The sequence below is a fragment of the Nomascus leucogenys genome, chromosome 5 (genome assembly GCF_006542625.1).
Source record: "Nomascus leucogenys isolate Asia chromosome 5, Asia_NLE_v1, whole genome shotgun sequence".
Classification (NCBI taxonomy): domain Eukaryota; kingdom Metazoa; phylum Chordata; class Mammalia; order Primates; family Hylobatidae; genus Nomascus; species Nomascus leucogenys.
In genome coordinates this window covers 3869876-3883594 of record NC_044385.1, presented here as the reverse complement: position 1 = coordinate 3883594, position 13719 = coordinate 3869876, and the positions used below count along the sequence as shown (strand labels likewise).

The 13719-nt window shown below is 44.7% G+C and overlaps 1 protein-coding gene across 3 annotated transcripts in view; it reads left to right on the top strand.

Moving 5' to 3' along the window:
• The window catches only part of C5H1orf100 (chromosome 5 C1orf100 homolog), a 36238-nt gene extending 27656 nt beyond the window's left edge, over nucleotides 1-8582 (top strand). For 2 of the 3 annotated variants that reach the window (XM_012506498.2, XM_003267330.4), the window contains one exon: nucleotides 7840-8582. In XM_012506498.2, coding sequence (XP_012361952.1) covers nucleotides 7840-7888 — 49 coding nt within the window. In that variant the 3' untranslated portion in view covers nucleotides 7889-8582. The remainder of the gene's footprint in view (nucleotides 1-7839) is intronic. The other variant, XM_012506497.1, reaches the window with a different exon arrangement.
• The last annotated feature ends 5137 nt before the right edge of the window (nucleotides 8583-13719 follow it).

Below are 13719 nucleotides of genomic sequence, written 5' to 3'. Positions count from 1 at the left end.
CGTTCTCCCGTGCTTAGTTTAGAAAACAGTTTTTAATTCTTTCCAAACCTATGGAGCTAAATAAATTTTAGCAAAGCAATGAAATACTCACCACCTACTGTGTAATGTGCCGGGACATAGAAAGTCCAGGAGGTGATTTCAGTCCTGCAGGCAACTCACAATCCAATTGGGAAGATGAGGCTTGGGAACTGACTAAATACCAAATAGAGGTGCAGGAGTTGAAAGATGAGGCCAGGCACAGCGGCTCACGCCTGTAATCCCAGCCCTTGCGAGGCCAAAGCGGGAGGATCACCTGAGGTGAGAAGTTCGAGACCAGCCTGACCCACATGGCAAAACCCCATCTCTACTAAAAATCCAAAAATTAGCTGGGTGTGATGGCACACACCTATAATCCCAGCTACTCGGGAGGCTGAGGCAGGAGAATTGCTTGAACCCAGGAGGTGGAGGTTGCAGTGAGCCAAGATCACGCCACTGCACTCCAGCCTGGGCAACAGAGACTCCATCTCAAAAAAAAAAAAAAAAAAAAAAAAAAAAGAGATGAGATCACTGGGGCCTAGAGCAGCCAGGAGAGCAGAGTGCAGGAATGGGGCAGAGAGGACTCCAGTGAGGAAAACGCTGGCTTGGCTGGGCACAGTAGAAGGGGCAGTGAAAGATGACATGCAGATCGGCAGAGTAGTAGGAGAGAATACCCGAACCGAAGAGCAGCTGAAGGAGTTTGGGAAGCTGAATTTGGACAACCAGAGCCATTGTAGGATCATAGTCAAGGGAGTGACCCAGGCAGCTTTAGAGGACATGAGTCTGTCAGCTCTGCTCAGGATGGGTTGGAGAAGGCACGGACTGCAGGGGAGAAGAGCAGCTCACTGTTGCAGTGATACAGTGTGGGCAGCGGGAAACACTGGACAGCATTCAGGCATCGCAACACCGCAGGCCTGGGGCGTTCTAGCTACGTGGTATTGGGCAATGTACTTAGCTTCTCTGAACCTTTTTGCTCCTCTGTAAAATGAAGAGTCAAAGTCTACCTTTTAGGATAGCTGTTAGGATTTAAGGATGTCTGCCGTGTGCCTAGAACCGTGCTAAGTGGCACACTCACACGCACGTATGTGTACATACTCATCACTGCAATTAGTGGTAACAGTCCCCATGAAGCAGGTAGTAGTAGTATTATTATTGTTAGCTCCATTTAGCAGAAGAGGAAACAGGCTTTGAGACTTTAAAAACTCTACTCAAGCAAGTAACTGGTAAGTCGTCAGTCCAGCCCAAGCCGCATATGTTACCCTCCAAAGCCCATGCTTTTCGATTGAACTAGGGAGGTTACAGGGGAAGTGGAAAGAAGACTCATATGGCAGCGCATTTGGAGTGAAAAAGGACAGTGCGGATAGAAAAAGCACCAAGAGAAATGAAAGACAGCTCTGCACCCTCTCATTTCTGCAAAATTGGTGATGCTTCTGATAGAAATAATGGATTTAGGCAGAAGAGATGTAGTCAAGTTGGGATCTAGGGACAATTAAAAATATGGTACCAGAAAGTGGTGCAGCCTGGGCACCATAAGAGGAGAAATGGCTTCAGATAGTCCCCTATTTAGTGAGCTTTGAAGCTGGACCAATTCTAGAGATGATTTTTATTTATATATTCATTATTTATTGAATGATTGAATGTCTATTTGCTATCTATTGCTGAGTAACAAATCATTCCAAAATGTAGTGACTGAAAACATTAATGATGATTTTTTTTAAATGTTCTCAGGTTTCTGTGGTAGGAATTTGAGAACTGCTCAGTTGGGCATTCTGGCTCAGGGTCTCTCTGAAGGTTTTGGTCAGATGTCAGTGGGGGCTGCAGTCTTGCCTGAAGGCTTGACTGGGGCTGGAGGATCTACCTCCAAGGGGGCCACACACATGGTTGCTGAGCTGGTGCTCGCTGTTGGCTGGAGACCTCAGTGCCTTTCCATGTGGGTCTCTCCATGGGGCTGAGTGTCCTGACAGCATGGCAGTCAGCTTCCCTTAGACAGAGCAATCTGAGACCAAGGTGGAAACCGCAATGCTTTTTATGACCCAGGCTCAAAAGTCACACACTGTCACTTCTTGGCAAGGCACAGTGGCTCACACCTGTAATCCCAATACTTTGGGAGGCCGAGGCGGACAGATCACCTGAGGCCAGGAGTTTGAGACCAGCCTGGCCAACACAGTGAAACCCCATCTCTACTAAAAATACAAAAGTTAGCCAGACATGGTGGCAAATGCTTATAATCCCAGCTACTCAGGAGGCTGAGGCAGAAGAAACGTTTGAACCTAGGAGGTGGAGGTTGCAGTGAGTTGAGGTCATGCCACTGCACTCCAGCCTGGGTGACAGAGCAAGACTCCGTCTCAAAAAACAAAAACAAAAGCACACACTGTCACTTCTGATGTATCCTGTTAGTCACATACAGCCAGCTCTAAAGCAGTGTGCAAAGGATTACACAAGGCATGAATACCAGGGGGCAAGAATTACTGGGGTCTATGCTGGAAGCTGGTGACCCCAGTATGATTTAGTTGTTTGTTGAGCAACTATTATGAACCAGACACTGCTATCTGCCTAGTACAGTGACCAGGGAAGACAAGATACCTGCTTCCGCAGAGCTGACATTCTAGTGGGGGATATAGAGCATAGCCAAGTGCAGGTTTTTTTTTTCAAATCATAGCTTGTGGTAGTGCTACATGGGAAATAAGCAGGGAGATGAGGATAGCTAAAGGAACTTACTTTAAATAGGGCAGTCAGGGAAAATGTCTATGCAATTTTAGCTGAGCCCTGAAAAATAAGAATGAGTCATATAAAGGGCATTTCAGGCAAAAGTAACAGTAAGTGCAAAAGCCTGGAAGCTGGGAAGGGCTTGGCATTTTTGAGAAACAGAAAGGAGACCAGTGTCGTTTGGTGGGTAACAAATGAGAGTGATCAGGCAACTGGATTTTATTCTACGAGCAATGGTAAGACATCGAAGGATTTTCAACGGAAGAGTGGCATCTTATATTTTAACGGCATTATTTGTACTACTCTGGCTGCTGGGTGTTTTGTTTTGTTTTGCTTTGTTTTGTTTGTTTGTTTGTTTGTTTATCTTGAGATGGAGTGTTGCTCTGTTGCCCAGGCTGGAGGGCAGTGGCACAATCTCATCTCACTGCAACCTCCACCTCCCGGGTTCAAGCAATTCTCCTGCCTCAGCCTCCCAAGTAGCTGGGACTACAGGCGCGCACCACCAGGCCCAGCTAATTTTTGTATTGTTAGTAGAGGTGCGGTTTCACCATGTTGACAGGATGGTCTCAATCTCCTGACCTCGTGATCTGCCCGCCTTGGCCTCCCAAAGTGCTGGGATTACAGGCATGAGCCACCACACCTGGCCAGGTTAAACACTCTTAATTTTGGTTACATTGCTTGGAGTTTTAAAAAATCTGGATGCCCAGGCTATACCCAATACCAATTAAATCAGGATCTCTGGGTGGGGCAGCAAAGTGGGGGTCCCAGGCATCAGTTGTTTTTAAAACTCCCCAGGTAATTCCATAGCGCAGCCAAGTTTGAGAAGCAGTGATTTAGGCAGCAGATGACGGGTGTTGGCAGTAGATTTAGATACATTTGAGAGATGCTTAGGTGGCAATGATCGTATAAACAACAATAGGCCGGCAAAGGGCTGGTCTGCAAGAGGCCTGACAAGGATTCCTTGAGGAAGAGTTTTTCACAGAATAAGAGAAAGAATATTAAGTTGTTTATCAAAGTATAGGCTGTTGATCCTAACCATTTGGCCAATTTTTGTTTGTCTGTGATGGAGTCTCACTCTGTCGCCCAGGCTGGAGTGCGGTGGCATGATCTCGGCTCACCACAACCTCCGCCTCCCAGATTCAAGCGATTCTCCTGCCTCAGCCTCCTGAGTAGCTGGGATTACAGGCATCCGCCACCATGCCTGGCTAATTTTTGTAATTTTAGTAGAGACGAGGTCTCACCATGATGGCCAAGCTGGTCTTGAACTCCTGACCTCAGGTGATCCACCCGCCTCGGCCTCCCAAAGTGCTGGGATTACAGGGATGAGCCACCGCACCCAGCCTAGGCTAGTGTTTGATCAGATTTTCAGGGCAGAAGATATGTCTAGATTAGCAAGGATTTACATTTATGTTCAGTTCTCTGAGGTGTCTGATTAAATATAGACCATGATAGAGCACGGTTATTGCTTAAGAAATTCTTCCTCAGTTAAAATTATTTCTCAGCACATATAATTTCATTGATTTCCTTAGGAAACATTTTTTGAGAACTGACTGTGTGCGAGACACAGCGGAGGGTATGGAGAAGGCTCTGTCCTCAGAGAATTTATAGCCTGGGAGGATAAGATGGCCCCTCAGAGGAAAGTTACCCATGTATTACTCACCCTGGTGCCAAATGATTCAAATAACTCATTTTTCCAAAATAAAATATATGCTTTTACTGACAGCGTGGCCTTTAGGCTCTCTGACCCTCAATATTCTCATCTGCGAAAAGGATAAAAATAGTATCTACCTAATAGAATTGAGATACCCATATAAAGAATTTAAGCATTGTGCCTGCATGTAGTATTACTATGCTTTCAAAAATGTTAGTTACTATTAGTATTATTGATCAAGAATAAACGTGTGCCATAATCAATATCTGTAAAAGACTAATACAACGGAATTGCATATATCACTGAGATTGAGTTCTAAAATCAGTGCACAAGGTAAAAATCATGCATGATCAAAGTTATCCTTGAAAACTATCTTAGACTGGCCGGGTGCAGTGGCTCACACCTGTAATCCCAGCACTTTTGGGAGGCTGAGGTGGGTGGATCACTTGAGGTCAGGAGTTTGAGACCAGCTTGGCCAACATGGTGAAACCCCATCTCTACAAAACACACACACACACACACACATACACAGACACACACAGTAGCTCACGCCTGTAGTCCCAGCTACTCAGGAGGCTGAGGCAGGAGAATTGTTTGAACCCCAGGAGGTGGAGGTTGCAGTGAGCCAAGATTGCACCACTGAACTCCAGCCTGGGCAACAGAGTGAAACTCCATCTCAAACAAACAAACAAACAAAAACTCTTGATTGTTAAACAGTGATATTATATTAAATCATTAACGTATTTGGAATACACAGAATTCTCAGCAAGGTGGTTAAAGTTTCTCTGTGGTTATCAACTAATTATTCATTTTATTTTCCAACAATGACTTTCAAAGAAGTCACTACCACAAATCCACATGAACAATAATTGCATTTTGTCAGATGATAAGGAAATCCAAAAAATCACTTCACACTCTCTTCCCATAGCATCCCCAATCTGTGTAGCACGTTTCAGGGTTGATAACACCCACTGTTTTCACAACATTGACTGTTGAGTTCACCTGGTTAAATTGTGTATGATTCAACCCCATCGTACAGCCTGCAAGGATCACGAAGAGTTGCTGAATGGAATTCCTCACACTTCTACATTACTTTAATACATTTCCAGAATATAGTGTAATTGGAAGGCCATCATTGCTATTTGACTCCATAAAAAACCTTGAAAAGTCATGTGGTTGCTGACTACAGACAGGATCACACTCGATTAAATGTAAAAATCCTCAAAGATTTCATTTCTAGTCATACTCCTTGGGTTAGTGGAACGTTATCCATTCTTAATATCCAGAAATGTTTATTTCTTGAGATACTGTTGAAGCACTAAGGAATGTAGATTAGAACAGTGAAAGATTAATGATTTTGGAGTCTGTTCTGTGTCAGATATGGACTGTACCTCTTACAAGCTATGTATACTAGGGCAAATTAATCTTTTTGGGATGGCAATATCAGTGTACCACTGAGAATTACTCTGAATATTAATGTAATAAACTCTAATATTCACCTAATAACATAGTAAAGTTTTGTTACAATGCAGCCAGGCGCAGTGGCTCACGCCTGTAATCCCGCACTTTGGGAGGCCAAGGTGGGCGGATCACTGGAGGTCAGGAGTTCAAGACTAGCCTGGCCAGTATAGCAAAACCCCATCTCCACTAAAAATACAAACATTAGACAGGGGTGGTGGTGGGCACCTGTAATCCCAGCTACTTGGCTGAGGCAGGAGAATCACTTGAACACGGGAGGCGGAGGTTGCAGTGAGCCGAGATGGCGCCACTGCACTCCAGCCTGGGCGACAGAGTAAGACCCAGTCTGAAAAAAAAAAAAAAGTTTTGTTACAATGCTTTTGAAATACTAGTCTTTGGTTCCTTGAGCGATAATTGTATTAAAGTGAAGCCCTCTTTGAACCCTTATTTTTAGATAAGCAAAACTGTTAATGATTATAGATTAGAGGTTATAAAATACAAGGGAACACCAATGGGTATGAATTTAGGAAAGGCAGTATCACCCAAGGTAGGAGAGTGAGTGGATAAGACATGTGAAATCTCAAGTAAGACCAGCAGATTTTGAGTTCTGCCTCTGCCATTTCCTGGCTGTGTGGCCTTGGTCAATGTATGTGTCACTCTGTTGCTTCTGATAGCAAAGGGGATGGTGAAATAGATTCAAGTTGAAGAAAGATAAGGTTTAAAGTGTTTTCTTTGGCTGTCGTATGGAGGTTGGATTACAGCAGGAGTGTAAGGAAGAGGAAAGGATATCAGTGTTTCAGATAAGAGTCCAGGTGGCCTGGGCCAGGGTGTGATGGGGGAGTAGAGAGAAGTAGGAAGTGAAAATTAATTGGATTTGGTTGGTGAGAGGGTGATCAAGGGTGACTCCCAGGTTTCTGGTTTGTGTTATTATAAGTAACACGGAAGAATGGATGAACTTCATTGATTTCTTTGCTTTTCTCCTTTTTTTTTTTTTATTTTTGAGACCAAGTTTTGTTCTTGTTGCCCAGGCTGGAGTGCAATGGTGCGATCTTGGCTCACTGCAACCTCCCCCTCCCGGGTTCACGCAATTCTCCTGCCTCAGCTTCCTGAGTAGCTGGGATTACAGGCACCCGCCACCACGCCCAGCTAATTTCGTGTATTTTTAGTAGAGATGGGGTTTCACCATGTTGCCCAGGTTGGTTTCGAACTCCTGACCTCAAATGATCCACCAGCCTCAGCCTCCCAAAGTGCTGGGATTACAGGCTTGAGCCACCATGCCTGGCCTATTTTCTATTTATTGTGGTATCTATCATACCTGCAAAAAATATTTTGCATATATTCAATTTAAAGAGTAATAATAAAATACTTATTTATCCCTTAGGTCAGGTGTGAAAAATAATTCCCTAATATACTCAAAGCCTTTGAGTTCCCCCATCCTTCTCCCCAGACGTACCCTCTATTCTGAATTTGTGTTACTCCTGCCTTTGCTATTGACTGTTTTTACCATATACGTATCTATTCCTAAATAATAACATAGTGATTGATTTCGTATGGCTTGGAACTTTGTTTATTCTGTTTGGAGTTCATTGAACTTTTCTAATCCAAAGGTTTATAGTCAATAAAATTTGCAAAAACAAAGAAACCTCTGAAAAAAGAGAAAAAAAGAATTTAGGGATGGCAACAAGTGCAATTTGATACAAAATAATGCACTGATAATGTAAGACTAAAAAGGTTTGGGGCTACAGAATGAGACGTCAACATGCAAATTTATGTAATTTATTTCATTTTATTTACATTTTGGCACAATTCAATAATGTGCCTCTTAATCGGAGACTGAACCAAAGAAACCACCTTTTGACTGAGTCCTTTTTCCCACATTTTAAATGCATTCATTTGTCTTAACCCCCAAAAGTTATTTTGTTATTGTGCACAACTGCTAAAAGGACAGTGTGTTAAAAATTAGGAGTGAGTAGTCTTTAAATAAACCCTTAATTTGTTTTAAATTCCAGATTGGAACCAGAAATTAGCCACAGTTTCGCTGAATCCTCGACCACTTAATTCACTGCCAGAGCTCTACTGTCGTGAAGAGAGAAGCGGCTTTGAAAGAAATGCTTTTAAACTAAAATAACCATGGCATTGGAACAAAATAACGTTTGGCATTCTTAGGTGGCCCTTTTAGACTAAGCTAATGGCAGCAGAACTACTTTCAATTTAAGTGTGTACACAGATGGCTATAATCCTAAAATATTTACATGTTGCAAATTCTTTGCAGATTAAGTTGGTCAGCTTAGAACAGGGAATCAAGATCTATCCTTAAGAGAACTTGAATTTTAGCCCCACTCCCAGTCTTATTGCTGATGCTGGCAAGCTATCTTACATTTAGGCCAATGGTTATACGCAGGATCAGGTAAGAAGATCATTGCGTCTGCACAATAATTGCATCACTGTTGGGAAAAATTAAAAAAAGAACCTGGGGGACATGGCCAATTAGGAAGAAAACTGGCACTGGAGACCCTCAAGGGGCTCTGGATGGAGAAACCCAGGTGTAACCTGGGGCTGTAGCAAGATGTGGGACTGATAAAAAGGATTAACTGCGAGTCTGTGTACAGGAGTTAGCACCCCTATCTTGGCAAGAAGAAAGCGTGACAACTAGGCATCAGCTTCTCAGGCAGAAAGCTAAAGGGACTTCTCTAAGGAGAGGAAAGAATCCCAAAGAAAAAAACCTTACATTTGGCTTCTAGGGACCCCTGCCCTCCCCCAGTTCCCCAGCATGCTAGTTGGCTCCCTCCTCACCCACTCTAAAGTAACACCTATCAACTGATAAACTTCTCCCCAGAATGCAGAGTTCCATATAGCTCTCCATTGCCTTAGTCTTAGATGTGAAGGGCCAATCAATGATCAAATGATAGGGTTCTCCAGAGAAGCAGAATATATATATATTTATGTAGGAAATGAGGATTTGTTTTGATGGATTGGCTTGTGCAATTATGGAGGCTGAGAAGTCCCAGGATCTGCCATCTGCAAGCTGGAAGCTCATGAGAGCTGGTGGTTCCAGTCCAAGTTCGAAGGTTGGAACACTGGGGAACCAACGCTGTAAGTCTCGCTCCAAGTTTGATGGCCTGAGAACCAGGAGTGCCGACGTCAAAGGGCAGGAGAAGACGTATGTCCTGGCTCAACCAGAGACGGCAAATTCATCCTTCTTCCACCTTTTGCTTCTATGAAGGCACTCAAAGGATTGGATAATGCCTGTCCACGTTGGTGAAGGACACCTGCTTTATTCAGTCTACTGACTCAAACGCTACTCTCCTTCAGAAACCCCTTCACAGACACACCCAGAAATCATGTTTTGCCAGCTAACTAGGCATCCCTTAGCCCAATCAGGTGAACAAGTAAAGTTAACTATCAGGCCAGGTATAGGGGTTCACTCCTGTAATTCCTGTGCTTAGGGAGGCAGAAGTGAGTGGATCGCTTGAGGAAAGGAACTTGAGACCAGCCTGGGCAACGTGGTGAAACCCCATCTCTACAAATAAATACAAAAATTAGCCAGGCATGGTGGTGCATGGCTATAGTCCTAGCTACTCAGGAGGGTAAGGTGGGAGGATCACCTGAGCCTGAGGAGTTCGAGGCTGCAGTGAGCCATGATCACACCACTGGACTGTAGCCTGGGTGACAGAGTGAGACCCTGTCTCCAAAAAAAAAAAAATTAACCAACACAAGTCTACCCCTTGTCAACTTGGCACCCATAAACATCTTAAACCATGCCTACTTTCCAAATAAAGATAATAACAAGGTCATTATCCTGCCTAACATGATATTAACATTCTGCATACAACCGAAAACGCACTAATCCCAGGGTGTTTACCTCCCAGAAGAGGAGGTAAAGTCTTTGAATGATGTTTACTCTTCTCCTGATATTCTGTAACTTAAATACTACGATGTAGCATTAACAATACTCAAAAATACTCAAATACTATATATAAGGTCAGTACATCTTATGTTATATGATAAGGGAATAAGAGAGGAAATAAAGCAAACATTTTTTGCCTAAAATATGTACGTATACACACAAACATGCTGATTAAAAAATGAGGCCGGGTGCAGTGGCTTACCCCTGTAATCCTAGCACTTTGGGAGACCGAGGCAGGTGGATCAGCTGAGGTCAGGCCAACACGGTGAAACCGCATCTCTACTAAAAATACAGAAATTAGCCAGGCGTGGTGGTGTGTGCCTGTAATCCCAGCTACCCAGGAAGCTGAGGCAGGCGAATCACTGGAACACAGGAGGCGGAGGTTGCAGTGAGCCATGATCACGCCACTGTGCTCCAGCCTGGGCAACAGAGCGAGACTCTGTCTCAAAAAAAAATGAGGACATATGACAATTACAGTCCTCATTCCTGTAACTGGCCACACGGTTGCAACTGGTATTTATAAAATGCTGCCTTCTCCTACTGTCCATTCTGTATCCCTTTTTGACTTCAACACACAACTCAGCAGTCATGGTTCTTTACCGGGTGGAGTGGCCTAAACCTCCATTCCTGAAGGTCCTGGCCATTAGTAGTCCTGCCTGGATCGGGCTGGGACATGGTAATGCTGAGGGACATCCTAAGTGATCCACATCCCAGACATATTCTTCCTTTGTGGAGTAGTGGAGTAGTAGTAGTTCAATTTCCCCTTGGTCGTCCAGATCAACCTCCCCAACCAGCAACATAACTTCCTTCTTAGCTTGCTGACTCAGAGGCAAGAGGAGCCTAAAATGGCTGGGCAGCAGTCTTAAGTCCAGTCCAGCGGGATCATTGTATCTCCTAGTGGAAGCATTCCTCCCTCTGGAACTAAGGTCTCTAGGCCAGCAGAGCATAAAGTCCTGGGAACAGTAAGCAAACATTTTGCTAATGGGTTACTAAGGGTAATAGTGAGTCATGCCACTCCCATTTCTACCTCTTGATTCCTGGATCTGTGAATCCTAGCTATGGGACAGCGAGCACCGTATATTGGGCACTGATTCAGAGCATTGGCAGCCTTCTGGAGAACCTTGCTGCAGCCCTGCAAGGTATTGCCGCCTAGCTGGTACTGTTAACTGATTCTTCGAAAGGCTATTCCACAGCTCTGTCAAGCCAGTGGCTTCTGGTTAGTGGGGAACACAGTAAGATCAAAAAATTCCATGAACATAAGCCCATTGCTGCACCTCTTTTGCTGTAAAGTTGAATTCTTTAATCAGAAAGCAATGCTGTATGGAATACCATGATGGTGGATAAGGCATTCTGTAAGTCCACAGACAGTAGTTTTGGCAGAAGTATCGTGTTCAGGGAAGACAAATCCACATCCAGAGTAAGTGTCTATTTTAGTAAGGACAAACTGCTATGATGGAAGCAATCCAATGTAACCACCCTGCCACCAGGTAGCTGACCGATCGCTCCAGGGAATGGTGCCATACTGGGGGCCAGGTTGGCCTTGATGAGTTGAAGTCCATGTTGCTGAGCCCATGTGTAATCTCCTTCCTTGCCACCATGGCTATTTTATTTATGAGCCCGTTGGGTGATGACAGTGGTGGCTGGGGAAAGAATCTGACTGGTATCCACAGAATGGGTCATCCTATCCATTTGATTATTAAAATCCTTCTCTGTTGGCTGGGTGCAGTGGCACATGCCTGTAATCCCAGCACTTTGGGAAGCTGAGGCAGGAAAAATTGCTTGAGCCCAGGAGTTTGAGACCAGCCTGGTGAATATAATAAAACCTCATCTCTACAAAATAAATAAATAAATAAATAAATAAATAAATAAGCCAGGCATGGTGGCATGCACCTGTAGTCCCAGCTATTCAGAAGGCTGAGGCGGGATGATTGCTTGAACCCAGGAGTTTGAGGCTGCAGTGAGCTATGATCAAACTTCTGCACTCCAGCCTGGGCGACAGAGCATATCTTGTCTCAGAAATAAAATTAATTAACAAAATCCTCTGTTGAGGTTCCCTTCAATGAACATTCACATGGGATAAATATCTTTGGGTTTTTTGCACAGAGACATCTATCCAAATACCTGTTCCCTAAATTTCTTTCTTTTTTTAAATTATAATAGAGGGGCTGAGTGTAGTGGCTCATGCCTATAATCCCAGCACTTTGGGAGGCTAAGGAGGGTGGATTTGAGGTCAGGAGTTTGAGACCAGCCTGTCCTACATGGTGGAACCCCGTCTCTATTAAAATACAAAAATTAGCTAGGCATAGTGGCGGGTACCTGTAATCCCAGCTACTTGGGAGGCTGAGGCAGGAGAATCGCTTGAATCCGGGAGGCAGAGGTTGCAGTGAGCCAAGATCACGCCACTGCACTCCAGCCTGGGCGACGGAGTGAGACTCTGTCTCAAAAAAAAAATATATATATATAATAGAGATGGGGTTTTGCCATGTTGCCCAGGCTGGTCTTGAACTCCTGAGCTCAAGCAATCCGCCTGCCTCAGCCTCCCAAAGTGCTAGGATTACAGGCATGAGCCACCATACTTGGCCCCTTCCCCAAACTTCTTTGTCACTAAATTTCCAATCACGATGGGCCATCTGGCCAAACCACTGGCTACAGCCCATGAATATTTAATTGCACATCCGGCCATTTCTCCCTCCAAGCAAAGTGCATAACCAAGTCTGCTATGCAAAGTTATGCCCCACTGGGAGGATTTCTCTTTACCACTGTCCGGGGTGCCCCAGCAAGGGACTGTGGTGCTGTAGCTGTCCACTTTCAGGTGCTGCTGCATATCATGCAGAGCCATCTGTACAATAGGCCCCAGTCTTCTTTTTCTGTGTCAGCTGATCATAGGGAACTCCCCATGAAGCCACAGGTTCAGGCTGAGAAGGAGAAGCAGTGTAGGAGTGGGGACCGTGGACATTTAGACCACTTCTTATAACTTACTTGTGCCTTCAGAAGGGCCTGTTAGGGCCTAATCACATATATACCACTTCCATTTGATAACCGGATGTTGTGTTGCTATGCACGCCCAACTTTATGGCTTGGTGGGTCAGGTAACATCAGTTCATGATGGGCAGCTAGGGTTGCACGGTAACTCGGTGGCCCATGGTCAAGCATTTAGTCTCTGCTGAAGCCCAGTAGTAGGCCAAGAGTTGTCTCTCAAAAGGAGAGAAACTATCCAAGGATGTTGGCAGGGCCCTGCTCCAAAATTTTTTTTTAAACTTTTTTCTGCCTTTTTTTTTTGGTAAACCAAACCAACCATAAAACAACTATTTGAAATTTTACACTAATGTAGAGATTTTGCTGGTCCCCCAAATAAAAATACTATTTCCTTGCAAAACAATCCCCAGTTGCAATGGTGGGTTACTCCCAGTTCATCTGACCCTATCAAGCAATGCACTTTCATTCCCCACACCTGGCTAACTATTGCCATTAATGCAAACCACAGCAAAAGGGGATAAACAGTTCAGCAAAAATCTATACAACTAGAGTCAGTTCTGTTACATCTGCTGGGTTCCTCTTTTCTTTTGTTCATGCTTATGAACTTGCAACGTCCACACCTGGCTTGACAGAAGCAGCACAGGGGCAGCTTGGACCCAACATAGGCCTGAACTGGGCAGGCTTCCTGAGCCCAGCCCAGAAAACCAGGCCCAACAAAGGTGTCCCAGGGTTTCTCTGGAGCAGCAGCAGCAGCACCATGCCTGTCTCCCATCGCCTGGTCTCCTCACTGAGGGGAGGCCTGGAAAAATGGCAAGAGTCAGCAGAGGAGAGGGCCCCCATCACAGCGCAGCGATGCCAGCTGGCATCTTCCTGCTGAAGACCTCTGGACAGAGGACATGATCCCAATGCTTGGCAGTGATCCATAGAAAACCCTCTGTATGGAGGGGACCCAAGTGGGAACCCAAGACAGCTGGTTCAAGCCTCGAGTACCCCTGTAGACAGACAC